Consider the following 27,931-nt stretch of genomic DNA (forward strand, 5'->3'; position numbering starts at 1 on the left):
ATCCCTGGAGCATTTAATGAGCAAAACTAGGGCTGAGAAGTTGGGACAGTTCCCATTCAGGCAACCTACAAAGTGCACCAAGAGTAAACAATTTGCCAGGGATGTGGGACGAAGTTGAACGCAGACAAGGATTCAAAATTAACTTTTGCTGACCCATGTCAGGGTGAACCTTGTAAGATTGGACGGAAATGCCATAAACTTCTCAAAACCAGATTATCCCAACTGCCTCGTTATATTTCTTGAACTCCTATTCCAAATGTTCTAATTTTTCGCCAGACACATCAGTGCTCCTGTGTGGTACCATTTTAGTTCTTGGGACCCTTGCAATTGCAAGAGCACCTTCATCCTGTATCTTGCTTTTGCCCTGTCTCTCTCACATAAAACCGACTCTGTGTGCCAGTATGTTATCTTTACTCAGGCCAAATGCTGGCAACGTCTGCAGAAATTTGGGTTTGAGTGTTGAATGTGGAAAAAAATAATGGACAGGTGAAGTAAAATTTATACCAGTTGCAAAACATTTTGTTGACCTACAGAGAACAGAGAACTAGTTGGGAAATAAGGGGAAAATAAGAGAAATTAGAGTGGGCATCTGCTGTCATCTCCCCAGGACATCTGAATACAGGATTTCTTGTACACAATTGTTCGTCTGGTTTGTTATTCTGCCTGGAACAGCAGCCAGTATTGAGTGCTTGAAGTGAAGGGGTAAGAAGCTCTGAAGTGATGTTTACAGAATAACCTTCCCATCAGGGGAGTTTCTCTCTAACCCAGACATTTTGTAGCTGTTTTATATCCTAAAGCATGAAAAAGGATTGCAGCGGTGAAACAGGATTAGATTTTAGGAGGGATTTTCTTTCAGATCTGAGAATAAAAAGAAAACCCCTCTATTGGAAATAGGAAACTGGCTGGGAAAACAAAATGCTGCTAACAAGTAAGGGGAGTTACTGCTCCAGAAAGGGTTAAAAAAACAAAAGGACAGAATTTTACAGGCAAATTGGTGCACATAAAGTAACTTTAATCAAGTCAGCTATTGGAAATGGGATAAAACAAAAATCTACCTAATGGCTGCTTTTCTTCTTTTAATATTTCTTTTCAGAGGAAATAATAGAGAACTACAAGGAAATGAAAATGTTAACATGACAGCTCAGACTGGCACAAAGGACTGGTTAGGTAAACAGCATGAAGAAAGTTCAGCAAAGCTAAATGAAGCTTGTCCTATTGGGTTGTAGGAATCAACGGAAACTCAAGGATTCAGTTATTTTTGAAGTATCTTGACAAACTAGGGAGGGTGCCAGAGGACTGAGGAAGAGCAAACACAGCGCTGGTCTTTTGTGGTGGGAGTAGGAAGGCAGTGGTCTTGGCAAATAGCACCCTTTCAGAGTAACTTCTGGCAACATGATGGAATAAACAGAAATGGAGGAAGAAAGTAAGAATACAAAGGATAAGAGATCTGTGAGCAACAGGCTGTAGCATATATTTCCAGATAATAAATCACATCAAAATAAATCTGATTACATTCTTTTGGTTTCATTTACAAAATTAGTGAAGAGAGTAACTCAAACATAATATTGATATGGACTCTGGCAAAACTTTCAATATGCTGCACTATAAAACATTACATGAAAAACGAACCGTTATTGGCTTGAATGTGAGTGCAGCTATGATGGTTAGGAAAACCCCAAACACCCTTCTGAAAAAAAAAACCCAAGTCAAACAGAAAACCAAACCAAACCCAAACAAAACACCCACTCTCAACCCCCACCCAAAACCAACCAAAAAATAAACGAACAAAACCCCCTAACAAACAAACCCCAAAAAACACCCAAGAGAAAAATCCAGGAAAAAAACCCCTTAAAACAAACCAAAACAAAACGACCATGAAAACCCGCTGAAGAAGCATCATGAAAGCTGAGAAATAAACAGAATGTTATGTAAAACTGGATGGTGGCAGGTTGACGCCTAGCGTTATTCTGATCGCTGCTAGTGATGTGTAAGCTGGCACGATGGGAAAAGAGATGCAACCTTAAGGAGACGGAAGCAGCAGTGTTAAGTTTAATTTAGGATGCACACAACTAGCGTGCCAGCAACGAAACGGAGGAGTTTGAGTATCAAGTTTATTTATTGTCCATTAAAAATAAAATACGATAACCAAGCAGCTAAAGGTTACGTATACGCAAGGGCTGCCCCGCTGGCAGATGAGGGCTCTGCAAAGGCTCCATTGACGGCACAGACACGGAGTAAACACATAGCGGAGCAGGGAGCACGGCGGCGGCCGGCGCTGGGGGGCGGGCGGGGCGGGCCGGCGCTGGCCGGGGCTGGCCCGGCCGGGCCGCCAGGGCTCGGCGGCGGCGCGGCGGCCCCGCCCTCAGGCGGGGCGGGCGGAGGAAGTGGCCCGGGGAGGCCGGAAGCGGCGCTGACGCGGGCTGGCGGAGCGGGGCGCTGGCCGGTGAGCGGGGTCGCGCGGAGGTCCGGCAGGAGGCTGCGCATCCGGGGCGGTGAGGGCATATTTCCCGGCTTTTCCCGGTGAAGCTGGGGGGTGTCGGGCAGAAGCAGCGGCTTCTCCCTAGTGGAAGGAGTCAGTGCGGCCGGGTCGCTGAGGAATAAGGGAGGCGGCCTGCGGCAGTGGGTAGTTCACCGGACTGGAGGTGCGGGTGTTTCTGAGCCCGGTGGGGAGAGAAAGCCCACGCCTACGAGGCACGGGTAGGGAGAGGGGTGTTGTGATATGAGGGATTTGGCCAGGTCTTTAGGATTGGCACACTGACAGCCCCCAGGTGTAGGGGTGGTATTTTTCGGCAGTAGGAGTTGGGGCTTGGTCTCCTACACCCTGTTCTAAGGAGCCCAGGGTCCCGCACGCCTTGCTTTACAGCTGAAGTGATGCTAGCTTGCAAACTACCTGTTTTACCATCTTTTTTACTCCAGCTTTGCTGCTTGTCTACTTTTTGGAAGACTCAATCTGTTTGTCAAGCAGGCTGATCCTTCTCTGTTGCTTTACTGATGCCTGGTAGCAAAAACTAGTTGCTGGCTTCCATACCCTTTGGGATGTGTAACTAAGCATGCTGCTTCAACACAAAAGATGAACCTTAAGGCCTCTTCAGACACAGAGCACTCAACCCAACTGCTACAGTAGAGAGAGATTTGTGCCACCATGGCTAGAAGAGGGATTTAAAGTTTGCAGAAAGGATTTAACGCTGTCAGGAAGTGGCAATCCTGCAGGAAGTCGTGCATTGGGTCCTCCCAGGTAACTTGAAAGTAAGTGTCTAGCTCCTTTAATGTTATAAAAGGTATATAGCATACTACAGTCCAGAGATGTGTTGGTAACAGTATTTGTGTCTGGTGCCAATTGTTGTCATTTTTAGTAGGCATTGCCAATGGATGAACTGGTGCATGACTTGGCCTCAGCTTTAGAGCAGACTTCAGAGCAAAACAAACTGGATGAGCTATGGGAAGAGATGGCTCTAAGCCCAAGGCAGCAACGGCGTCAGCTTCGCAAGAGACGGGGTCGTAAACGACGCTCAGACTTCACACATCAGGCAGAACATGCCTGCTGCTACAGCGAGGCCTCTGAGTCGAGCTTGGACGAAGCTGTCAAGGATTGCCGTGAGGTGCTGACAGCTAATTTCAGTGACTCTGATGACATGGCAGTGGTCAAACGGCATCCAGCTCTTAGTGCCACCCTGAGGAGCAAGCAACACTTGTGGCATGAGTCAGACTCCTTTACAGAGAATGCACCCTGCCGACCTCTCAGGCGCCGACGGAAAGTCAAACGTGTGACATCAGAGGTGGCTGCCAGTCTCCAGCAAAAGCTCAGGGTGTCAGAGTGGAACTATGAGAGGGGCTGCAGGTTCAAGTCAGCCAAAAAACAGCGTCTTTCACGCTGGAAAGAGAATGCCCCTTGGACATCATCCAGTCATGGCCTTTGTGAGTCAGGAGAGAACAGGCCCTTCCTCAGCAACGGGGGAAGGAAGGAGCGGATGGAGTGTGAAGCTGATGATCAGAAACAGGGTTCAGATGAAAACATGTCGGAATGGTGAGATCTCAGTTTCTTCCCTGTGCTAGTCAGATGGCTGCCTTGCTTGCAGCTGCTTGTAAATGCTGTGCCTTGCTTTTTGAAGTTCTTAAAATTATTCGGTGCTGCTCTTTTTGTGAAGATGAGAAATATCTCAGCTGCTTCTAAAATGTAGATTTTTTTCAAAGTCTTTCCTGTCAGTATTGTATGATGACCCAGAATGCTTCCTTGAAAAGTTGGTAGGCTGGTAGGTTTCTGGCTCCTGTTACACAAAGAGTCCTCTGAAATGTCAGTGGCCTTGCAGCTACAACGTGGCATGACTGTGGCCTGTGGTTCAGGGAGTAAACCCCCAGCTGGCACTTGTGCTGCGTGATTGATACGAGCTGATCTCAGTTTCTTATTTTCAGCATTTACTGTAAGTAGTAGTAGATAACAGATCAGATCTCCCATCATTACTGCTGGCTCTCTGTGCAGGTACTATAATGAACCTCAGTCTAACCTTGCTTGCAGTGCTACATTTCTGCTCTTGATCTGATTGTCAAAGCCTAGCTATGGGGAGAATGTGGTGAGACGATGAAGTTGAGGGGAACTTATGTTACTTACAGGATAAGCCTGTGCAAACAGTGGAGTCTGATGTCTTGGTGTCCAGTTTTGGAGAACTTTGATGAATTTGTGGCAGAATCACATACAAGGGATTAAAATGAGACATGTAAATGTCATGGTCTAGATTTGCATTGCCCTTGGGAATCTTTTTTTCCCCAACTGTGACTTTTATTCTCTCTGTCTAAGGTTTGGGATCATAAAACTGCTTCTGTCATAAGAGATTTTTCAGGTTAGAAAAGAGGCAGCTGCTGAGAATTAAATAGAGGAAATTTCTTAATGAATGGCATACAGAAAGCAAATGTGATTGCTGATTTTCTCATTATCATTATGTAATAACAGCAGACATTGAGGAGACAATTAAAACAAACAAAAAGTATTCTTTTTCAAGAAACATGAGGTCTGGAACTCTCTACTGCAGGACATTTTAGAAGTCAAAATTTAAATACATTCAAAAGGGAGATGTGGAGCATGGGCATATCAGGGGCTGTTAAACATTACACCCCAGATGAAAGATCTTGCTCAGTTCTTAAACTGCTGACTTCTAAAAGTTAGAGGAACATACAGAGAAGTCTGTGTTTGTCACCTTCTTATGTTCTTTTTTCAAGCACTGTAGTAGTCACTATCAGAGGAGAGTGGATTTGGAAAGTCTGACTCTTTGATACAGTATGATTGTTCATATGTTGAGATTCAATTAAGTGTTGTGACAGTCTAGCTCCTGCAGTTTGTCAGAGTGGACAGGTGGAACTTCATTATTATGGCTTTGTGGATAATAGCTGGAATTGCAAACTTCTCAGTGGTGTTTTCTGGGGCCCTGTGAAAAGCTTAGGTTATGGTAAGTCCTCACTGTGGTCCAGGGAACCGCTGTTGCATTTTTACTTCATCAGTTGTGATTTGTTGCATGTAACTCTTACAGTGTGGTCACTTTTTTCTTTTAAGAGTGGCTGTTGTTGCTAAAAAGTGGGTGTGAAGTGGGGCTTTACAAGAAACTTGTGGATGGAAACCTTTTGTTTAAAACTACTTTAACTACCTAGTAGTTTAAGTAGTTTTATCTTCTTAGAGCTGTTTGCTAGTAGTCCAGGAGAAGAAGTGTGCTAAGTAGCTCCTGAATTGTGCATGTCAGTGGTGATGGACTGAGAGACACCCTTACTAGATGTGGCAGTGATGGACAGAGTTCCTTGAGTTGGTTTTTTTAACACCAGTCAGAGTCTGTTCCATCATGTCAGACTTGAACTTAAACCAGCAGGCTTTCATCCAGCCTTTATTTGTGCCAGCTTGGAAAGAGTAAATAAAGAGCTATGTCCAGACTGTTACTTGAGGACCATGCTGGGAGATGGCTTTGTTCTGTCTCAGTTGTCCCTTGCTCTCAGACTAATTATTGTGCAAGTGTATGCATCAAATGACACTTACCATCTGCTGCCAAATCCTTGGGATTCTCTCTGGAAAGCCAGTGCTTGGAATATTTGACCTCTCCAACACCACATGTGTGATCTGTGCTGTGACTCACTAGGGAGGGCCACAGTTGGAGGGAGTAATACATACAGCCCTCTTCACTGCAGAGTATCCCTCACAGCAGTGAAGGATCATGCTTTGGTCTCTGCTGCTCTAAATATAGCCTTTTGCTGCTAGCAGCACAGTGAAACTGGCTGTGTTTGCCTCAGTCCCACTGTGCTCTAGCTGTTTTTTCTGGTACAGTAAGAGAAGTGCTTTTCACAGATGTATGACAAGGGCATATTCTGAGGAAGGGAGAAGAAAATTGGATGCCTGGGAGAGCAAATGGTGTGGTTGTCACCACAAACTGATGGGATGAAAGGTGACTGATGCTGCTTGTGGGACTTGTAAGCAGTCTCTGGTGATCTGGTAATTTACAAAACTTGCATACTGAACTGGTTCCACTACTATTCAGTCCTCTAACAATATGGAACATGACGAAGCGAAATGGGTTTTCAGGCAAACTAAGTTCTGTATTCAGAATGGATGTTTTTTAACCTTCTTTTTCCTCCCCCACACTGACAATTTCTTTGGTTTATTATGTAGGAATGAATCTGTAAATGCTGAAGTATCCTGTATTTTCTCTGCTTTCTAGAAGGCTTCTTATCCTAAGTCAGGTCAAAGACCTGTTTATTCAGTTGATAAACTCCCATTCACTGAGAAAGTCTTGGATATGGGTTCTTAACGAGGAAATGGGTTTTTTTCTAGTTTGCTTGTGGGACTATGCCCAATTCTTTCCTGGAGGAAGATGAGCTGCAGTATTGTGATTCAAGTGTGCATATAATGAAATCTTTGAAATTGTTTGCCAAACATGGCAAAAGGTGAACATAAATTGAGAGAAGGATGGATGTACAGGAACACAATGAGGAAATGATGATGGTTCTGAATTGGGTAATGACATGACCCAATGCCTAATCTATAAATAACTGTGGAAACAACAAAGGAAACAAGTTTTAGTTTAAGCAGTCATTTGTATATTTGTGCACAGGTGACAATTAGCTGCTAAGACTGTTAGAAGTAATATGCCTTTCTGTCCCTAAATATTTTGATATTCCCTGCAGCCATAATAAAACAAAGGCAAATTATATATTGAGCACTGACGTTTTTTCTCTTGGTGATCTAAATGGAGTACTTGCAGAATGGTCTGGGTTTGGTTTGAGGGCAGAACAAACCATAGTACAAGAGCTGTCTAAAAATCACTTTGAGTAGTGTGTTTACTTGTGTAAAATAGCAGTTGGTTTCATCTGTTTTCAAGTACCAAAGTTCTTACTTGTGACTTTTTCAAACCTGGGTTTCTACTGACCCACCAATGCTATGAGATTTCATTGGTTTAATGCTGATGTATTTGTTGTAGTTTAACCTGGATAGGCAGCTCAGCTCCATAAAGCCAGCTGCTCACTCCCGTGCAGGGATGAGGGAGAAAAATGGAAGACTAAAAGTGAAAAAACTCTCAGCTTTAGGTAAAGTTGATTTAGTAGGTAAAGCAAAAGCTATAGTGCGCAAGCAAAGCAAAGTAAGGAATTCACTTCTTCCTATCAGCAGGCAGGTGTTCAGCCATCTCCAGGAATGCAGAACTCCATCATTTGTAACATTATTTGGGAAGACAAACATGACAACTCCAAATGTCTCTGGCTTCATTCTTCTTTTTCCCAGCTTTTATTGCTAAGCATGACATTATATGATGTAGGATATCACTGTGGTCAGCCAGCGTCTGTTGTCCAGCTTGTGTACCCTCCCATCTTCTTGTGCAACTCCAGCCTGCTCACTGGCAGGGCAGTGTGAGAAAGCCTTGGCCCCGTGTAAGCACTGTTCTGCAATAACTAAAACATCATTGTGTTATGAACACTGATCACAAATCCAAAACATAGAACCAAAGTGCTACTATGAGAAAAATTTCACTCTGTGCCAGCCAAAACCAGTACAATGTTCTGGTCTGAGAATGTGACCGTCGCTCATCCTGAATGTGCAGTTAAGTTGCTTTACCCTTTGGAAGGGAGCTGCTTTGATGGCAGTCTGCAGTTGCATTCATGAGTCTGGCTAAGCTGATGAATTGGAGGTCAGTCTCTCCATTAAAAAAAAAATAAAAAAATTCTCTCTTGGAAGGCAAGTGACAAAGACAGAGTGTTCCGCTTCCCCTCCTTTTCCAGCCCAGCCTGACCTTCTGCAGCCCCTCGGTGCCTCTTGTTTTCTTATTTTTATAGAAAATCAATATCCCTCCTGACACAAACAATAGCTCAGGCAAAAGAATAAATGGGGGAAACCTGAGATCTCTGTCCATCACCTCTCAGTTTAACTCCCCCAAACTATTTAATTATAAGCATGCTTTGCTTCAGGTGTTTGCGACAGTGAAATTGCTAAATGAGGACCATTTTAACCAAAGATTGGGTGATCAATAACACTCTATAGCAGTAGCTTGTCGGATCAATAGCATTCATTATTTCATGGTTAAGGTAAGTAGCCTCCTTTGCAAGTGGAGGTCATTAATCAGTGCTTACTGGACCTACAGAAAGGCCTACATAGGAGTCTAGTTTGTGTTCAGCCGTGCAGTGTAAAAGGGGTAGTGAAGAGGGTGAAATCCCAGGAAGTTTGTTCCTGTGAAGCACTGGCAATGATGCTTATCTGTAAGGAACTAAAGAGCTCTCAGTGCAACAGGATGCTTTTAAAGTACTGTTAATATGACCTGGATGCTTGTCAATGCTTTGTCCTTTCTCAGGCACCTTTCCTCTGAGGATGCTAAAAACCTTATGAAGCAGTCACTCGGCCCTCACATCTGCAGCTTGTGAAGATTGTTTATCCAAGCTATCAAAAAGGGAAAGCAGGCATGCTAAGAGATTGGCCCAGGGTCATACAGTCAGTTGGTAGGAGAGCTTGGGATGAAACAATTAATTCATGGTTCTCAGTCCTTGGCCTTAATTGCTGTGGTATATATGTGGGAGGATGAATGCATGGCCTGGCTTTCTAATGGATTAATTTGGAATTTGATGTTAACTTGCTTGCTGTAAGGTGAGGATGCTGTATAGATTGTTGATCCTTTAGGTATAAATGGCCTTTATACAATGATGAAGATGCAGGATTTTAGATATCCAGCCTGATGACTTGGCTGTATTTTAGAGTGCATTTTCTAAGAACAACCATATGCTCACAAAACAGAGTTTTTTTCTGTGTCTGCAGTTCTTTGGAGTGACATATTTTGTGGTCCTTCATTATTCATCCTTGTAAATCAGGGGTTTCCAGTATGATCGCTAGTATGATCCAGTTTCCCTGGAAGAGAAGCATCCAGAGATACTTTCAAGCAGCATTCCCTGATTGGAGACTGATTCTAGTGCTGACTTACACCTGGTGTTCACATCTAAGGTTTTAGTGCTCAGGGAGTAGGCAATAAGTTGTTTCTGCTTGTCCTAGTATCTCTCAGCTGAATTGTAGGAAGTAATGCCTGAAGTGTCCAAGGAATGAGTTCAAGTCAGCATTAAAGCCTTCAGATGCTTGGGACTGACATGAGCAGGTACTTCTGCTACAAATATTTGTCTAGCTTTGCAAGTCAATTAATGGCTTTCTACACATTAATTTCTAGCTCTATTCTTTTGTTCAAGATTTAAAGCTTCTCTAAATGCTTCAGCAAGTGCAAAGCATGCTGTGACAAGGTTGCATTCAGCAGTAGCAAGTCATTCTGTGCTAAGGTATTTAGCTGGAGACCTGTAAATGTCACAGCCACTCTTTACTCCACATAAAATAAAAGTGGTGGGGGGGAGGTTGTTTGTGTGACAGTGTAACATTTTTGAGGAAAAGGAATGTGAAATAGAAAACTTAAGAGGGTTTTCAGTTAAGCGACCCAAGGACAGCGTTTTTAACTGTGCTTAATTTCCTGGTGAGTATTCCAGATGATGCCATAGTTAGGTTATTAATTCTAGTACCTGAGGCAAATGCCATTTTATTAATTACTACTTGATGACTTAGGACTAAACTAGATACAGGATTCTACTCTTTTTCAAGTCATGCAGCATTGATAAGTTTTAACAGAAAGAAGTTATGTTCTGTTCTAGAGCCAGTCAGGTATCTGAAATTCAATTTTTGTGAGACATGTAAAGCATTTTGGTCTTGGAGAAGCTAGTAAGATGTAGTAGAGTGGTTTTTGTATTGTTCCTGTTGCAACTGTAACCATGTTTTTTTTCTCTTATTTTATTCCAGTGAAACCAGCAGTGTTTGCAGCAGCAGTGATACTGGCCTGTTTACCAATGATGAAGGCCGCCAAGGTAACAGGTGTCCCGTGATTTTCCTCACATGCTGCTAGGGAGTTCCTTACTTTCTTTACAAATGCAAAGAAAGATCTGTGTTTGGAGAGAGACAGAGAGGGAATTGTGTGAGGAAAAACCAGTGGCAGGGAGCGGCTAGAAGTTAAGCAATGAGATAAGGGCTACAAATGTATGATTTTCATAACCCTACACTTTTCCTGATGAAATACTTTGTATATCAGGTCCATAATATGTGCAATATAAGAAGCTGTTATTGTGGGAAGGCACAGGCATACAAGAGGAATTTGAGAGCTCTTCATAATGAAAAAGCACAGCTTATGATTTGTTTCTCTAGGTGTTTTGAGGGTTGTCTACATACCATTAGTGCCTGAAATCTGTTAGTTGTTTTCTCTATGGGCAGGAAGAGAAGATAGGAAAAAAATTACTTAATAGTGACAAGGCACCTAATAGACTGTGCTAAGAAGATGATGGTATTATGTGATAGGTTTTATTTCTTTAAGTATATGTTCCTTCCTTGCTCTTGTGAGCATTAGTTGAACGTTGTATTTTCAATGTCTGTTGTAGAAATGATATCTTAGGAGTTCTGAGTATGAAGTGCAAGCTGGTTTTATTTATCAACCACAGCAGAGTGTTCAGTTGATGGGAGATAGGGCAGAAGTAAGTGTGAAATAGGTTGTAGTAGACACATTGGCATAGAGGACTGTTACATTTGGAGCATGTGGAATGTGACCCTAGAGACCTGCAATTCTGTGCACTCTGATTCTGTCACATTTCACAAGCTAAGATTTGGATGAGATCTCTTCTGGGAATATATGAGTGTTAAAGGTAGCTCAATAGGGTATGCTGCTTACACTAGCTTGTTATTGGCCCAGGTACCTGTGTGAAGCAACACAATGATAGCAAACATGCTTATGTGTTTTCTGATGGTATTTTAGCCTGTAGGACCAATCTGTGATCTTAAGGGAGTATGCTGCTTTGCTTAAGGGTAGGGATTTCAGATATCAGCTTTGACTGTTGCTGAAAAATAACTGTTTCTAGACTCTGGTTCTTCAAAGGCAACAGAAAAGTAGAATCTTTTGCCCTTTCTTTTTATTGATGATTGTTCAGGGGGAGCTGAAATTAGTGAACACTTGTATAATAGATGACAAAGCAGAGTGGTGACTGAAGTGTTTTACTTCATCACCTGAGACAAGATTGATGGAGACTGGGTAGTGTATATATATACTTGTCTATATGCTTGCCCTATATACTTGCCCTGATTTTATATCCTGTTTTAGACATTAATTTTTGGCTGCTGCTAGAAGTAGGATGCTCAATATATAGGAACATGTAGAAATACGGCTTAGATAAGTAATTAAAGTCCAATTACAGCCTTCTCTGTCTGGATAAGAGAAGAGATTTGGCATCCTTGTCATCAGGTCTCTCTCTGTTCAGACAGTTGATACTGTGATAGCTTTCTGGCAGAGATGTTTTAGCTTACAGTTAGGTTAAAAGGGTTAAAATATTGATGCACTTTCAGACTAAATAAAAATTATCTCCTTTTCCTTTTTTTCTTGACAATTCTTAGTCATAAAGTAAATAAAAACCCAACAGCTTTCCATGTCAGTGAGATGGAGAGAGTGCAAATTTTTTTTTGTCACAGATCATCACCTTATAAATAGTTTTCCAGCACAATTACAGGCTGAATAATGGGAAACTTAATCTGGCAGCATTCTTAAATAAATGCAGAGTTTTTCCCTTCTTTTGAGGTTGCATCATGTAAAATTTGTGCTGTCGCTAATTAGATAAACTGTCTTTTCAACTGCACATACCAGCACACTTCTGTGAGCAGAGAATGATCCTAGTTCGTAATTTGATTGTAAGGTGGTTTTTTTTGGTTTTATATTTGTTACATGCATTGGGATCTCTCACAGTGAAAATCACTGAATATTAGCATATGATGCTGATGGTTAAAGTTTGTCTTGTGGAAAAAGTGATTTGAGATAGACAGTGCACTGTGCCCAAATTTCTAGGAGTAGTTTTGCACAAATTAAGGTCTCTTAGAAGAACTATTCAATGTTACTTTGTTTTAAATTGCTATGAAGTGGAGATGGGGTTTTCATACTTTAAGATAAAACTGGTAGGTCAACTTGATGCATGACAGAAAAAACAATGTCAGAGCTTTGCGATAAAGTGTTCTGGCTGTCCTCTCTGTTGCTGATCAGAGTTGGTTTTGCATGTTGTTTCTTCTGTTACGTGCAATATTGCAGCATTCTTACTAGGATGAGGTTTCTTACTTTCTTGTATTTTTTTTCTTTTTTTTTTAATTTTTTCTTTTTTTTCTCAGCAAGATGTGTGAGTAGGCATAGTGGACTTTGGTCAGGAATAATGTAAGTCAGTGAGGAAAGGAGAGTAAGTGGGAATGCTTGAATTGAGGCTTAATGGTAGCCAAATGAGAATTTTCCCTAAGGTTGGTGTGTTAGTTTTTTAAGGCAAGATGAAGCACCTTGCAATTACATGGGTCTGTTTGTGAGTTGGGCTACTGAAATACTACATGTGTCAGGTTCTTTGCTCTCCTCCTGCTTTTTTTTCGTACACTGCTCATGTGCTACTGGTCTCAGGGAATTTCTGGCCAGACGGATTTACTATGAGTAGTGTCTGATGCAGTTCAGTTTTAGACTGCAACTGCATTAACTACAGCGGCCCAGCTCCATGGGGACTTTGGTCATGACTTCTGTTGTTGCTGCCTTAGTTTTCCAAAGGGTTTGGAGTTCTTAGAGATTCTAAGAAGTTGATTGAGAGCAACTCACAGCGTGGTTAGTTCTTACACTCAGATTGACTATTTCTGATAATTATATATTTTTGCCTTAGCTGCTGTCTTAGGAGACTAGGGGTCATTCTCATAAGTATGTTTCTTTTGCTTATTCTGTGAGCCTGGTCTTCCCCTCTTGTGAAGTTTCTCCTGTGACAGCCTATAACATGTGCCAAATGATTGGCCTCTACCAGTGTTGCAGTAATTACTTCAGAGAAAGAGTTCTGCATAAGACATCACACAACATTGAACTAAGGTTGATGAGATGCAGTAGCAACAGAGTGCTAAACCTGCCCTAGGCAGGTCTATAAAGAGGCTTTGTTCTATAGGGAAGTTCTGGAGACTGATGAGTTGGATAGTTTAAAGCGTTTAGTGAGGCCCCGTCGTTACTGAGGGTCATTGAAACAGAATACCAATATGAGGCTCTCCAAGAATGAATTCCTAATGAGACTTCAAGTGTTTCACATTCAGATATGCCTACTTGTAGTATTTTGAGGAACTGTCCCGGGGTACATTGATGTTATTGGTGGCTAATTCCATCCTATTTCTTTAGGAGATGATGAGCAAAGTGATTGGTTTTATGAAGGAGAGTGTGTTCCAGGATTCACTGTCCCCAACCTTCTTCCCAAGTGGGGAGCTGATCACCGATCTGAAGTGGAGAGGATTGACTCAGGCCTGGACAAGCTCTCTGTTTCCACCTTCCTTTTGCCCTCACAGCCAGCTCAGAGAGGTGAGGTCCGCAAGGAATTGTGTTTGAGAACTTGTGATATGATGGCAAGAGCAGATTCTTTTCATTCTTGCATTTAAACTAGTATTGGTGATCTGTTTATTTTGGGTTTTTTTTAAGATCCAGTTAAGAAAAAGCTGCACTATTGGTGAGTTTTCTGAAATAGTCACACCAGCTGTCCACTGGCAATCTTCCTGTTTTTAAATGTAAGGATTTTATTTGATTTGTGAATAGGCTGGCATATCTACATCTTCAAGACTGAAAAACAAGAGACGGAGGATCTGATTTGATTACTGAACTAAGGAGTTTTCCTGGTGGCTTTGTCAGGAAGAATCTTCTGTGTTCATTGCTCAGTTTTTCTGCATTTGGTTTTCAGGATTTCATGCTCGCCTGAATCGCCTTCCAGGAGCTGCTGCCCGTTGTCTCCGTAAAGGTCGGAGGAGGCTGGTTGGCAAGGTATGCCCTTTTGAAAGATGGTAATTTTGTATTTCAAACTCTGGGCAGTCCTGAAGTACTATTCTAAGATACTACGTAAATTGTTTTCTGCAGAAAGTGGTCCTGTAAGTTTTTTGTTTCATGTATTGTTTGATTTGTTTAACTGCTTTGACTGTCAGAAGATGATTGAGTGACTAACTGGATTTTAAGGCACATTTGGAGTGCCAAAGACAGCTGATCAACGCTGAAAGCAGTATGAAAGGAGGCCTGAAGAAGAATGTCAGGGAGCATAAATATCAAGAAGATTTAGACAGAATGGAGGGGAAAATGATGATGGCATGAGACTTGTGCATGCTCATCTGAGACTACGAGGGCAGAGTGGTGCCTCAAAGGTGAAGGAAGGCCAAATTTTATATAGGGAAGAAGACTGATATGAATGGCAGCAAAGGAAGGTGGTTTTAGCAGTTGCGTTTTTAGTGGGAAGACAGGAGATAAAAAGGTATGTGCAGTAAATGCAGACAAAGCTGCCCAAAGATATTGACTAGTTTAATATACGTAGGGCAAACACCAAACAACATATCAATCCTTTTTCTAATAGAACAAAGAATACTTTGCAGATGTCTGTCTACTTTGCAGATGTCTGTCTAAAAGACAGGGGTACACCTGGCTGGGTCTACGTCATGGAGTGTTGAGCGCTACTGTTTGTTATAAAAGATGGTTCTGAGAAGGAAAGTGTTGGCTGTGTTTGGTTTTTCTTTTTAGTGTGATCTGCTCTGTGCTTTTGTAAACATTGGCATAAGTTCTGAGCTGGCTGGCTGGCTGTAGTCTTCTAACAAGGTGTGTTAGGGGGGCCTGGAGTCTGGAGGAGTGCGACAGCTGCCTTCTGTTCAGCTTGAAAGATCCTTGTCTGCCCCTTCTTTCTTCCACTCACCTTGCTTAATTGTAACCGGCATACGAAATACGAATCCTCAGCTGGCAAGAAACTGACTTTACACAGGGTTCCTGAGGCCACCTGCAAGTGACTGGGCCTGGCGGCACACCTCTAATGATCCAAATGAGAAGGATAATATTTACTTGTTTAATTCATCTTCATCACCTTAAAGGGATCTTTGTCATTTGCAGCAGAGGTCACTGCTCCCCCTTCCCCATCTCTCTCGAAATTGTAATCATAAATAATGAGTTTCATTCACAGCTCCCCGGCAGCGAGCTGCTAATTACCAAAAGTACGGCTTGTAATTTACACAGTAATAAACTGTAAATTTAAACATTATGGCACTTTAAGTTAATAATTTTCCTGCTGTAACAAATAGCCCATCTTTCACCCCTGCTGCTACAGCTGCCCCCAAACTTTTGAGTGTATTTTGCCTATATACCTGGCACAAACAAACCTTACCTGTGGAAGACTTTTGCCCTCATCTTCAGCCCCTTGCTGAAAAGCATACTTCTTTATTGGAGGCAGTTGCTATGCAGATGTGAACAGCTGGTGCTTCAGGCTGTGCATGTACGTGTATGCCAGCATCAAGCACATACACAGGGCAGCATTTTGCAGGAGGCAACATGCTCCCAGAGCAAGTCCTTTTTCCTAGGACCTGCCTTTTCTTTAGTTGCTGGAGGTCCTGCTGCTGAATTGCTGTTTTCAGAAATGGCAAAAGCATCATGCTTTTACTCCTTAATTTATTCATTGGTGGTTGGTGAATCTCCTCTATTAATGGAACAGTGTAGTGTCCTATCTCAGCCTGTTGCTAGCCCAACTGACCCCAGTAACACGGAAAGAAGCATTTCCCAGCTGTCTCCCCTGCTCTCATGCATCCTTGTGCTGCATACTTTCCTCTAGTTCAGTTTATGGTGTGCCCCTCTGCAAGCAAATATCATCACTAAAAATAAAAAACAAGCCTCATAAATAAAATTGAATTATTTTCTGCTATTCTAATTAATTAAATCATCTCAGGTGAAGTTCTGAAAGGAAGGAGTGAACATATTTAGCTGAGAGTGGGCTGGTAAGGAAAGGATGTGACCCAGGGGAGTAAGATCTGTTCTTACTGGCAGAAGCAATCTATTTTCTCCTCACTGTGTGAGAGTTTGCAATCTTTTGCCTGTGTTTGTGTTTCAGGAGACCTCCATGAGCACTCTGGGCACCGAGAGGCTAGGTCACGTTGTCAGTGATCCGCGCCAGAAAGAGTAAGGCCCTTAACGGTTGTTGTATAGAACTTTGGGAAGGGGAGAAGAGCTACAGGATCCTCTTCTCTCCTGGGGGGGAAGAACATGAAGAACTGGGTGGACAATCAAGCATAATCTGTGGGATGGGAGACAGTATTCTACTGATAGCTTCTCTGTTTTCTTACTTGTAATTGCTGACTTCCCCTTTGTTATATATATATATATATATATATATATATATATATATATATATATATATATATATATATATGTTTATATAAGGATGCCTCAGTGTGTGGATGCTACTCAAATGCTCTCTTTTTACAGTCAGCTTTTTTTTTCATCCTCCCTTATAATGTGCCATTGCAGTAACTGCAGATCTTTCGGACATTAAGAGGAGCTTGAGCCCCTTTGTTAGTTTTTTAAAATGCTTCTTTGTGGAGCTGTACTATGGGTGCATACCCAGACTGCAGAAATGATGCTGACAAGGCAGCTATGAAATTACTACTTCTTTCTTTGGTGTTATGTCTCCTTCCACAATTAGTGTATTTAAATTGTAGTCAGCACTGGAAATAGTCTTGGTGCTTATCCTTTGGAATCTCCCTAATGCTGTTCTGGGAATGGGTAGGTAAGGATGGCACATCTTGCCTGTAGTGCTGTGGGTCCAGCCTTCACCAGCTGTTGATACCTTATTTTCTTCCTTGGATATGAAATTTGTTGTTTTTAATATGACTCCTGATGATGTTTAATCTTTTTCCTTCTCCCTCCATCTTTGTTACTCCCTTCCTCTTCTTTTCTTATCCCCAACCCTCCTTTTTTTCCCCTGCCATGTTTGTTCCTTGGCATTGTGCCCACCTGTCCTTTCAACTCTGCCTCCTTCCAGTTTTTGGTTACCATCCATGGGGAAGAGAGATCGCAACCAGGTAAGGAGACTCTGCTTTTCCTATTTTATTTTCTTGGTTCCCTTCTCTCTAGAAAGAACACAGTGCTGGCTTCTGATTTCTCACACACTGTGACCTGTGCACTTGAGGTAAGGCAGTCCCATCCCTTCTCATTTTGTTAACTGATATCTTCTGGACTTTGAACACAACCCATTTCCTGGGTGTTGTATTGTCTGTTTAACCTGAATAGCTCAGGAACTCCTTTTTTTATCTCCCTGTTTCAGGTTAGTGTTTGCCATCCTTTCTGACAGTGATTGGGAGGGAAAATGCCTCTTGACAGGAGGAGCTTTGGCCTCTCAAAATTCCATAAGAATTGGAACATTTTTCTCTTTTTAAATGCTTTGTTTTGCCTTGTTTGATTCAGGCTTCTACGTGATAGTCTCACCCACAGAGAAGGGGAAAAATAGCTTAAATTATGTAGTTAAATTGCTGTAACAGGAAAATGTAAGAGGTGATAAGCAAGAGAAATAGGCATTCTTGTAACTGAAACTCTTGTGTGCCCACTTTTATATTCTCCAGTAAGTCTTTCTTAGCTTCAGTGCTGGGAGCTTTTTTTACTTTAAGATATAAAAGCTCAGGTTCTTGAGAGCAAAGAGCAAAACAAACACTCTTCCGTTTGAGCAATCATGTTGTAGCAGTGCTCCTGGCCATGCACACTGCTTTCAATTCCTATGTTAGTTATTCTATGGTTGGTGAGCAGTAGGACTGATTTTCTTTTTTTACCTTTCTGGTGACTAAAAAGGCATATATGGCAAGAAATAATTTTCAAACCTTTGTGCAATTGTGTATTTTCCATTAGTGAGAACATTTTACAGATTGCTTTTCTATTGCTGTAATAATACTCTTCTCTAAAGATAAGAGTAACTACATAAGCTTTGAAATGACCAAAAGTAACTTTTGTTTTTCTTAAATGAACTTGAATCAGCCATTCCAGTAACAGAGGGTTCCTGGTGGTTCTCCCTGCTGTGCAGTTGGAGTGTTACTGGCAGTAAACGAGCAGTCCCACTTAAGGAGGAGCTCCCTGATAACAACAGCTTTGTGGTGCATCTTCTTTCTCAGAAAGGTGGAGGGTAAAGGCCTAGTACTGAGTTCTGAAGTTGCAGACAGCTTGTCTGAGGAGTCCAGCTACAGGTGTAGCTTGTTCCTTTGTCCTTATTTAAAAATGCATCAGTAATCCTAGTAATACAAGAAAAGTAATCCTAGTAATACAAGAGAAGTGTTCTGGAGATTGGTGTAGCACTTTGCAAAGCAGATGGAAATTAATTTTGTGCTTGAGGTGTGAATTATAAATAAAGAGGAAATGCTGAATGGAAGTATAAAGCAGGTACCCCAGAGAAACTACCAGTCGAAAGCTTCTGTTTACATATTCAGCAAAGTTTGTTCCATGCATTGATTGACCAGTTTATTCCATTTCTGTCCTGACTATTAAAAATCCTGACCATTGCATTTTGTACAACAAGCTATCTTGCACAGGTTTGGTGCCCTCAAGATTTGTCTAGTATATGTCTAACGGAGTAGCTTAGAGTAGCCTGACCATGCATTGTTACAAAATTTGTTTTAAGCAGTTTGCAAAGACAGCTTGTGAGGTTGGAGGGGAGTGAACGAGCAACTCACTTGCAGTGGAACGAATTGGGTGCTCATTGTGAGCTTAACCTGGTGGACCTGAGTCTTCTAGAGGTCTGTTTCAGTGATATACACAACCCTTGGGAATACAGGAGCTGCTCTGTGCTTGCACAATTCATACAGTGACTTTTTTCTTTGCAATATTAAGGTAGACAAGAGGCTTTCTGAAAGAGAAGCAGATTTTTTTCTCATGGCATGCAGCAATAGAGCTCTTATGCTCTTAATGAACCAGCATTTTTAATAATGCAAGTTGGAAGAGGAGTGTGCTGGGAAGGTGGTTATGAGATTTGCTGTTTCATCCTTTGTGCTAGCCTTTTGTCTGAACTGAGAGTCTGTTCTCATCTACTCTTACCCTTTAAGGTGTCAGAAAGGTCTCCTTCTCCTACTATGTGGACAGCTGAAAGTCTCCTCATGCTGTGTGAACAGAACAGATCTGAGCAGCTTTATCTGGACACTATTTCTTTTAATGCTTTGCTTAAATAAAATCTCTTGACTTTCCAGTTCAATCCATTATCTCCTCTGTACTCTCTGGATGTGCTTGCTGATGCTTCCCACCGAAGATGCTCACCAGCACACTGCACTGCCAGGTAACTCCCTTGCTCTGCTTTCTTGGGGTTGTCTCACTTCCCTCTCCTGGATGTCTTTAGCAGTACTGTGTGATCTAAACAGGAATGGACCTGTAACTTAACACACTTTTCCCTGGGAAGTCCGTGTCCAAACTTTGCACAAAATGTAGCAATGCAGTTTTTTTGAGAATTTCAATGAACTAAGTGCCTAGAGTGTATGAAACAGTGTATGACAGACAGGCAGAACATACTGTTCCTTTAGAAATAACTGCAATGTGTTTTGAAACGTGCAATGAGTTGCTGTCTGTTTTATAGATACAGATGGACATAGTATCATTGCCCACTGTTAAAATTGGAACAAGATGAGAGGGAAAATGCTGACAAACTGGTGTAGGTGACATGCCGAAGCATTTTGCTATCCTAGGTGTCTAAAATAGACCCTCTGAGCAGATTAAGAGCTCACCTGAGGTGACCTCTAAAGCTTGATACCTCTCTATAGCAATAGCTGAAATTTAGATCTGGTTTGGCCAGATGTTAGGTATATTTGAGTCTGCATAGTTTGGGTTAATATACTATTCAGGCACCTTCTGCTGACTAATCCTAAATTAAATTCAAGTGCTGGCCTTAGAGGTGACTCCTGTTTTTGTGCTGCAGGTGACTGTCTAAAGGTAAGGTGCCCTTGAGCTCTTTTCGTGTGCAAGTGGACAAGGCCTTGCTGCGGACACAATTCTGCCTATGTGCTTGTACCAGGGGCCCAATCTGAAAGAAATGTCTGGACTTTAAACTTCATGGCTTTCTTTCCCTTGTTAATTAGCAAATAGAGCATGAAAAATGTACTAAGGTTGTATGTGTCTGAACAGAAGCTTGGCACCCACCCAGCAAAGCCTCTCTTCCCACTGGCTTCTGCAGGGAATTTTGCGATGTCGCACCATGACCTCATGCTGCTGTAGCCAGCATGTTAAAGCTGGAAAAGGGGAGGGAGGAAGAAATCAGCTCTTAAATGTTCAACTGGATGAGAATAAAAGAAGAATTCAGAAGATTGTGCATCAGCAAATTGATTCCTTTCTGTGCTTTTGCCCCACTCTGGGGAGGTTTTCTGCCTGTGAAGCAAGAAGACTGAGTGGTCTCTTCATTTTCAGCTAGGATAGCCTTTCTTTTGCGTCCAGTGTTTTACTTGGTGCTTTATAGAAGTTTGTCTTCCAGAAAGTTGAGCTGGAGAAATCCTGCTTGCAAATTCAAACTGGGCAAAATTTCTTCCTCTATGATGGTCAGTGAAGGCCCTTTGCAAAGCCAAGCTCTTTGCAAGGGATTTCTAAACCTCGAGAGATTGTGTTTGCTAGGTTTTTCTGGATGTATAGTCTAGGTAACCAATTAATATATATGCTTGGTTCCTTCCTTTAATGAACAGATGGCTGGTGTCCTGACAAACATAATCACTGATGAATTGTTACTGAGTTGACAGAGAAATTGTACCATCCCAGATACAGTCTTGTTTTTAATTGCCTTGAATTTGAGAACATAGTTCCTGTTTTAGTGTGAAATGTGCTCAAGAACCTTTATAGAAGAAAGAAAGATGAAAAGAATGAATATGTTTTGTGGCCCCATGTATGTGGTGAGGATTGAACTCTTTGGTACAAGGAGCTTCTTTATGTAAAGATGTTGCTAAGGGCACAGAAGGAGATTGTTCCTTCAGAGAAACATCTTGATAGTAGTTCTTCTTTAACTTTGCATGCCAAGCATACTTGTTAGTAGTCCATTTTCTTACAGGAGGTTCAGCTGATCTCTGTAAGCTCAGATAAGCTATTGCCCTAGTTAACATCTCCTGCTTTTGCCATGTATGGAATCAATTTCAGTAGTTAGTGCTTCAGGAAGCTTCTAACAGCTTGTACCTTATCCTGGAGAAATTCTGCTCTGAAATTTGCAAGAATGGGATGCGTGTGTGTGGGGGAAGCAAATCCTCTCAAATAATATGAAACATATTGGAAAAGAAATGGTCATGATGTTGTGGCCATCCAGTTTCTTCAACTTGATGCCTGCTGTGCCATGCAAAATCTCCTTTCTCTGCTTGGTTTCAGCTATGACAGCATGTGTCCAATGGAATATATTTAGAGTGGAGTCTTTTCTCTGCTATGGAACTGTTTTCTTTGTCTCACTGGTGGATTTTGGTGCAGTTTATCTGGAAGACTGGTAACCCAGTACTTTTGTTTAAGCAGAGCTGAAGGCCAAAATACTGAGTGCAGCTGAGGATTGAGAAGGAACCTCCTCCTTGACACTGACAAGCCTATGTGGAAGGTTCCTTGGGAAGTCTTGTTTGAAAGGCAGTATAAGTCGTACACTACCTTTCTTGATTTATGTCTGTGATGAGAAGAGCTTTCATTCAAAGTGTATGCACAGCACTGGGAATTTCACACCCATCATTAGAAGCAGTTTTGTGTGTGTGGTGACTGTTATCATTAGTGGTATAATTTTATTTTGTGAAGCACGGAGAGTTTTCTGCTTTCTTGCAGTCTTCCCAAGGGATGGCTGGTGTATTAATTTGCTGTATTGCCTCCTGGCTGTTCCCAGACTGTTTTTCCTCTTCATCATGGAATTTTTAATGGCCCTGCTGCCTCTCGGGAGGCATGCAAGGAAGAGTACCTCAGGGATCTCTTCTTTTTTCACAGGCCTATAATTACTCTCCTTTAAGAGCACAAAACGTTTGCTAATCATGTCTTGTCTGCTAAGGTTTCGACTTCATGATGCAGACTGCTAAAAGCAAGCAAGCAGAGACTTACAGAGGCAACTCAAGGGATCCTTCCCTCCTTCCCCTCTGCCTGTTTGTCTCTCTGGGAGGAGCGGTCTGAGCAGAATTTTGTTGTTGAGCTTCTTCTACTTAAGAGGATTTTGTATAGGCTGAAGTTGAATATTTTATTAGATATTGGTTATTCAATAGTCTGTCGCTGAGAAGATGTTGTAGGTTGTTGGTTGATGGAATGCTATTCCCTAGAGGCAGGATAAGAGTTTCAGAAGAGCCTAGAACCAATGTTCCCTTTAATTTGAATAGCAGGCAGAATAAGAGAGGAAGGTAGAAGATAAATTGTCCCTAATGCCGTTTATTATTTGCCTAGCCTTGAAAATAGGATTATGAGTGAAAAAAAGCAATTAAATGTTCCCACTGGAGGTCGTACGAAAAGTGGACCTTGGATGGCAGGCAGATGTTGAAGGTGGAAACTTGAAGAATTGTATTAGACTTTTAAACAACACAGATAAAGAAATGCTTTGCATGTACTCTGTTAATACTAACTGTAAATCTAGAGTTTAATCTGATTTAGAAGCAAGTCTGTCATTTTGCTTGGATCATAGGATAAAGATGTAGAGGCATGAGTGATCTCATTTACTGCCAGTTGCTCCGTACTCTAGGTTTGATGCTGTTAAGTTCAACAGACTTGAATGTCTCAAATTTTATTTCTGGCTCTAGAAATACTCTTGTGAAAATAAATATTGTTCTGTCACTTCTGTATCTGTACACAGAGATCTTGATATTTCTGCCTCTTACCCAAGCATGTGGAAGTACAGGGATTGCCTGCAAGGTCAGGCATTTTCGGAGGCAGCCAAAGGACTGAACAGATGTCCACAATTTCATTCTTTTCCTGCTTGAGCAGGACAGAATCCAGTTCATTCTAGGCAACCTTTCTCCCTATTTTTTTTTTACTCTTTTTCCATTTAGCTGGAGGATTTTCATGTCTTCCTTTGCTAAAGCCTGGCTAATATTCCAGTTTGGAATATAACTGAATTCTTCTGACAGGCATGCAATGAACAGCAGCTATCAACCTAGTGTCACATGCAGTCGACTGGGGCCTAATATTCCCATTTTGATGAATCCTAATTCTCTGGAGTGAAAAATAAATTCCCCTTGGCTTCAGAACTTTTTTTTTTACTTGCTATTTCAAATCTGTGTACTCAGCAGATCTGGCAAACAGTAGGAGTCCTTCTGGCACAGTTACAGTGTGATTCAGTGTGAAAATAGGGAATATAATATATGGGATCACATCTCTGCTTAGAGTGTGTACATGGAAAACAAGAAGAAAATGTATTCATTTGCATTTGTCACATGCAGACTTTTAGGAAAGAAATTGCTGCATCATTATAATGCTTACTTGGGGAACAGACTGATGCTGTTGAAGTTCTATGAGATCTGGATGATTGAAGAAGTGAGGTGACCTATTAGAGATTTTGGAATCTGAAAATGTGCTCTAGAAGCCTTCCCAAGAGGCTCTGCAGGGCATAGGAGACTGCTGTGCATTTGGAATATCTATGCTGGGATGTGATAGCAAGAACCACTTGTGTGTGTGGGAGCTTTGCATGCAGATAGGATGAGCAACTTGTATTGATTTACACATGTTATGTGCAGATTAGACTGGTGCCCAGCTGGCTCTGTAGTCAAAGAGGAGGAAGAATTCTGCTTTTACTATTAATTTTGTGAAGCCACCATCAACAGCCTCAGGTAACACCTCAGGGCTTAGAGAAATAGCCTTTCATTTGGCTTGTGTTTGCTCTGAATAAAGCATCACAACAGCAACAGCTGGGTTGTGTGGAGTTTTAGTAGCAGTATCTTTGTCAAAAGGCATTCTCTATTAACATTCACTTTAACATGAGTATAATAACATCCCTTGTTTTTCTGGTAGTAGACTAATGACTGCCTCTCACTGTATAATCCACATGCCTTGCTTCTTCTGAGGACAGGGTTAGAATAAAGAGTGCAAGCAGACAAGCTGGATGATGTGAGATGACAGCAAGAGGCATATACCCACAAGTGTGCAGTGTACCTCCTGCCTCCAAGAAGGCCACAGGTTGTCACATTTAGCTCTGTATGGCCTTTTCAGAGACCTTTGTTGCAAGATTGAGCTGGTTTTTACCCTGAATTTTAAGAGTGGACTTCATGCTGCAATTTAGATTTCACAAATAGTGAAGTTTTCAGGGTCCTGATGCCATCCAGTAAGATTCTTTGTGGACCGGTGTCTGCTTGTGCTGTGTATTGTCTCCCACAGATTACATTGCCAGTCCTAATTTTCTGTTGAAATACTGTGATAGATGTGAAATAGTGGCAAGCTCCAGTGCGTGGTCATCTGAAACTAGAAGTGAGATGAGAGTCCTGTGTGTGTAAGTGCTGATCATTAAAAATCATGTAAATAAAGTCATAGAATAAATATGTGGAAAAGAAATGAAAGGAAGCATTACTTCTGACACATTAGAGACTACCATGAATTTAATCTTTCTGCATAACAAAGCCTGTTTTTTCTCTTTCTGCATGCAGATCTGGGTACCATAAGTACTATGTTAAAAACAAAAGACAAAGCGTATTTCCTGAATAATTCCTTTAGTTTGTCATTACAGAAAATATTATCACTGTCAAAAAGACACTATAGACTTTTCATATTGTTGAAAGCCATTTTTCCTATGTGTAATTTTTCATTCACTAACTCCTGGCAGTGACTGCTGTGTGAGTTGAATATATTGCAGCCAACAAAACAACCACATTTTTGATCTTGATTTGTTTCTCTAAGTGTGTTCTCCTTTTTCTCTTCCAGGGTTAAAATTTCTGTTATCTCTAGATGGTAAACTACGTTTTCATGTTAGTCTCTGGTCACCTGGCAGATCCACCTATGACTAAGCACTGCAACTTTGGTTGATAAACCTGTCATAGTCCAAAAAAACTCAGGGAATTATTTTCTCATTACTGTTTATGCAAAACTGAAGAAAGCATGGAGGCCTAACAGAAGAGATTGAAGGCTAGTAAGGACAGTGTAAGTCCTATTCTACTTTTTAAGTTTAGGCCCAGATCTTTCATCTCACTACGTTCTGGTCTCAAGCTTCTTCGCAGAAAGCTGTGACAGTGCACAAATATGCATTTCTGTCAGCCTTTCCTGTTCTAGTCTACTTTGGAGTAATTTTTAAGTGTTCAGAAGAGTTGTTAAAATTCAGCTTTGGAAGGAGAACTAATTCATCATTGCAACTTGTGATATTTTCATGTTTTGTAATTCAGCCTATCACTGCTGTGTTGGGTGCTGTGCATATCCATGACTTGATTTTCCTAGTGGTGATGTTTGTAGGAGTCTATAGGAGTCTGCTGTTAAGCTGGGATTCACAAATTCTGTTATTTCACTGATATAGACCTTCATGCCTGCTAGTGATTAGAAATTTATATTGAAAACTGTGCTATCTACCAGAAATCTCCATATTTCTCAGACATCCTTTCTGTCCAGGTCTTAATGAGGACTATCATCCCTGAATGCAGTCTTCTGCTCTTCTCTCTCCCAAGGTACTTACCACCTGGAGATTCCCTGCAGATTTATGGTGCCTGTAAAGTGCACTAGCCGCTTGAAATGACACTTTTACCACTGGGTCAGTCAGAGCCAGTGAATAATCAATAGGTTCCTGATTTACTAACTGAAGTGTGGGTGATCAGTTAGGGATAAACCTGAAAGAAAAACATCTTACAGAGACAATTTATGACCTCTGAGCCTTTGTATCTTACTATATACAGCTACTAGGTAGAGCATTCTTGCTAGTAGTCTTCAATTGAAGTATGATTTGCCTTTACTTGCACTACAAGAAGGAATTTTGAGATTCTTCTGTTTTCATTTTTCTTTTTTTTTTCCCCTTGTGTAATCCTCAGGTAAGGGAAGATGTTTGAGTATGTAGCTGAGAACCAGGAGCTTTTATGCAAAATCTAGCTGTAACATTTGTGAGCAGGGAAAAATTGCATAAAGTCTCTTGGAAGTAATAGTACATACTTCTTTCCTAGTCCATAGTGCTTGTCCACCTAGGATCAATGGCTAATATTGGTGTAAGTTCATACAATTAAAAAAGGAACATTTAAAAATTATTTTTGTTGTTACATTATTTAAATTAATTGGATTATTATATACAATTATATAATAGTCTTGCAGTTAGTATTCTAATACTGTGTTACTGCTGCAAAATAAAAAACGGAATCTTTTCTTCAGGTTTGGTGTGTTTAGATGTTTCAGAATACATGGTTAAAGCTGTATGAAAACACTGTATAGCCACTATGATAGTCACGTACAAAAGCAGTTTTTAGCAATCACAGAGTAACTTAGAGATGAGTCACTTTGGCGTACAAACACAAGATTTTAATGTGCGTTCTGTAGGTGTGCCACTATTTTTGAAAGCTTTTTACCTTCATGGGTGGTTTCTCTAACCACCTCCCTGGGCAGCTCATTCAAATGTTTGACAACCTTTTCCTTGAAGAAAGTCCTCCTCATATCCAACCTGAACCTCCCCTGGTGCAGCAAGGGACTTTGTCTTCTCATTCTTCTGCCAGTTGACTGGGAGAAGAGATTGATCCCCCCTGGATACACCCTCCTTTTAGGTAGTTGTAGAGAGCAATATGATCTTCCCTGAGCTTTCTTTCCCCTAGGGTAAACAACCCCAGGTTCCTTAGCTGCTCCTCACAGGGCTTGTGCTCTGGACCCTTCCCCAGCTCCATTGCCTTTCTCTGGACACACTCCAGCACCTCAATGTCCTTTGTGGTGAGGGGCCCAGAACTGAACATAAGACATGAGGTGTGACCTCACCAAGTACAGGGAAATGACTCCTTCCCAGGTTCAACTGGCCACAATATTCTTGATCCAAGCCAGGCTGCCACTGGCCTTGGCCATCTGGGCATACACTCATATTCAGCGGCTGTTGATCAGCACCCGCAGGCCCTTTTTCTCTGGGCCATTTTCCAACCACCCTTCCCCCAGTCTGCAGCAATGAATGGGGTTGTTGTGGCCAAAGTGAAGGACCCAGCACTTGGTCTCGGTGAGTTTACTGAGAGAACACTCGATCCCTTTAGGAGACTTTGTCAGGTTGTATTAATATGTGCTCCCACATTTGAAAAACTGGCTGGCTGTGAAATGTAGCACTATTTTAAAATTTTTGAAGCTGTTCCTCAGTGTCAGATTTAAAGGACAGATCTTTTAGACTTCTTGTAGAACTTTTGAATTTTAGTTGAGAAGATGAAACAGTAGTTTTTGTTTTGTTTTGTTTTGGTTTTTTTTTGTGGTTGTACTTTTTTTTCAGGTAAATAGATAGATCCAGCAGCATTCAAATAATTTATAGACTGGACTGGGATAGGAATTTCTTCATGGTCCCTGCACTGTTCTGTATAGATACAAAAGAAAAATTTGGTTTTGCATAAATACAGCATCTAAAATTATACATATTGTAAATATGTGGGTTTGGTTTTTTAAATAGATTTTTGTCCTGAAAAAAACCCATTACGTTTTCCTTTTTTTATATTTCAAAGGCTTTAGTATGTATTAAAAAAATCCTGAAAATTTAACAAACACTTTTAAAGTCA

At 41.3% G+C, this 27,931-nt stretch overlaps 1 protein-coding gene across 12 annotated transcripts in view; it reads left to right on the forward strand.

Annotated features, from left to right (window-relative positions):
• Nucleotides 1–2,378: 2,378 nt before the first annotated feature.
• Nucleotides 2,379–27,931, forward strand: part of GPATCH2L (G-patch domain containing 2 like) — a 43,989-nt gene continuing 18,436 nt past the window's right edge. For 2 of the 12 annotated variants that reach the window (XM_059850026.1, XM_059850034.1), the window contains exons 1-9: nucleotides 2,389–2,492; nucleotides 2,917–3,246; nucleotides 3,354–4,024; nucleotides 10,280–10,344; nucleotides 13,689–13,865; nucleotides 14,239–14,318; nucleotides 16,408–16,475; nucleotides 17,338–17,377; nucleotides 19,520–19,605. In XM_059850026.1, coding sequence (XP_059706009.1) covers nucleotides 3,366–4,024; nucleotides 10,280–10,344; nucleotides 13,689–13,865; nucleotides 14,239–14,318; nucleotides 16,408–16,475; nucleotides 17,338–17,377; nucleotides 19,520–19,605 — 1,175 coding nt within the window. In that variant the 5' untranslated portion in view covers nucleotides 2,389–2,492; nucleotides 2,917–3,246; nucleotides 3,354–3,365. Of the gene's footprint in view, nucleotides 2,493–2,916; nucleotides 3,247–3,353; nucleotides 4,025–10,279; nucleotides 10,345–13,688; nucleotides 13,866–14,238; nucleotides 14,319–16,407; nucleotides 16,476–17,337; nucleotides 17,378–19,519; nucleotides 19,606–27,931 lie in introns of all 12 variants that reach the window. The other 10 variants (XM_059850036.1, XM_059850037.1, XM_059850033.1 and 7 more) reach the window with 8 other exon arrangements.

The sequence above is a fragment of the Haemorhous mexicanus genome, chromosome 6, assembly GCF_027477595.1.
Source record: "Haemorhous mexicanus isolate bHaeMex1 chromosome 6, bHaeMex1.pri, whole genome shotgun sequence".
Classification (NCBI taxonomy): Eukaryota; Metazoa; Chordata; class Aves; order Passeriformes; family Fringillidae; genus Haemorhous; species Haemorhous mexicanus.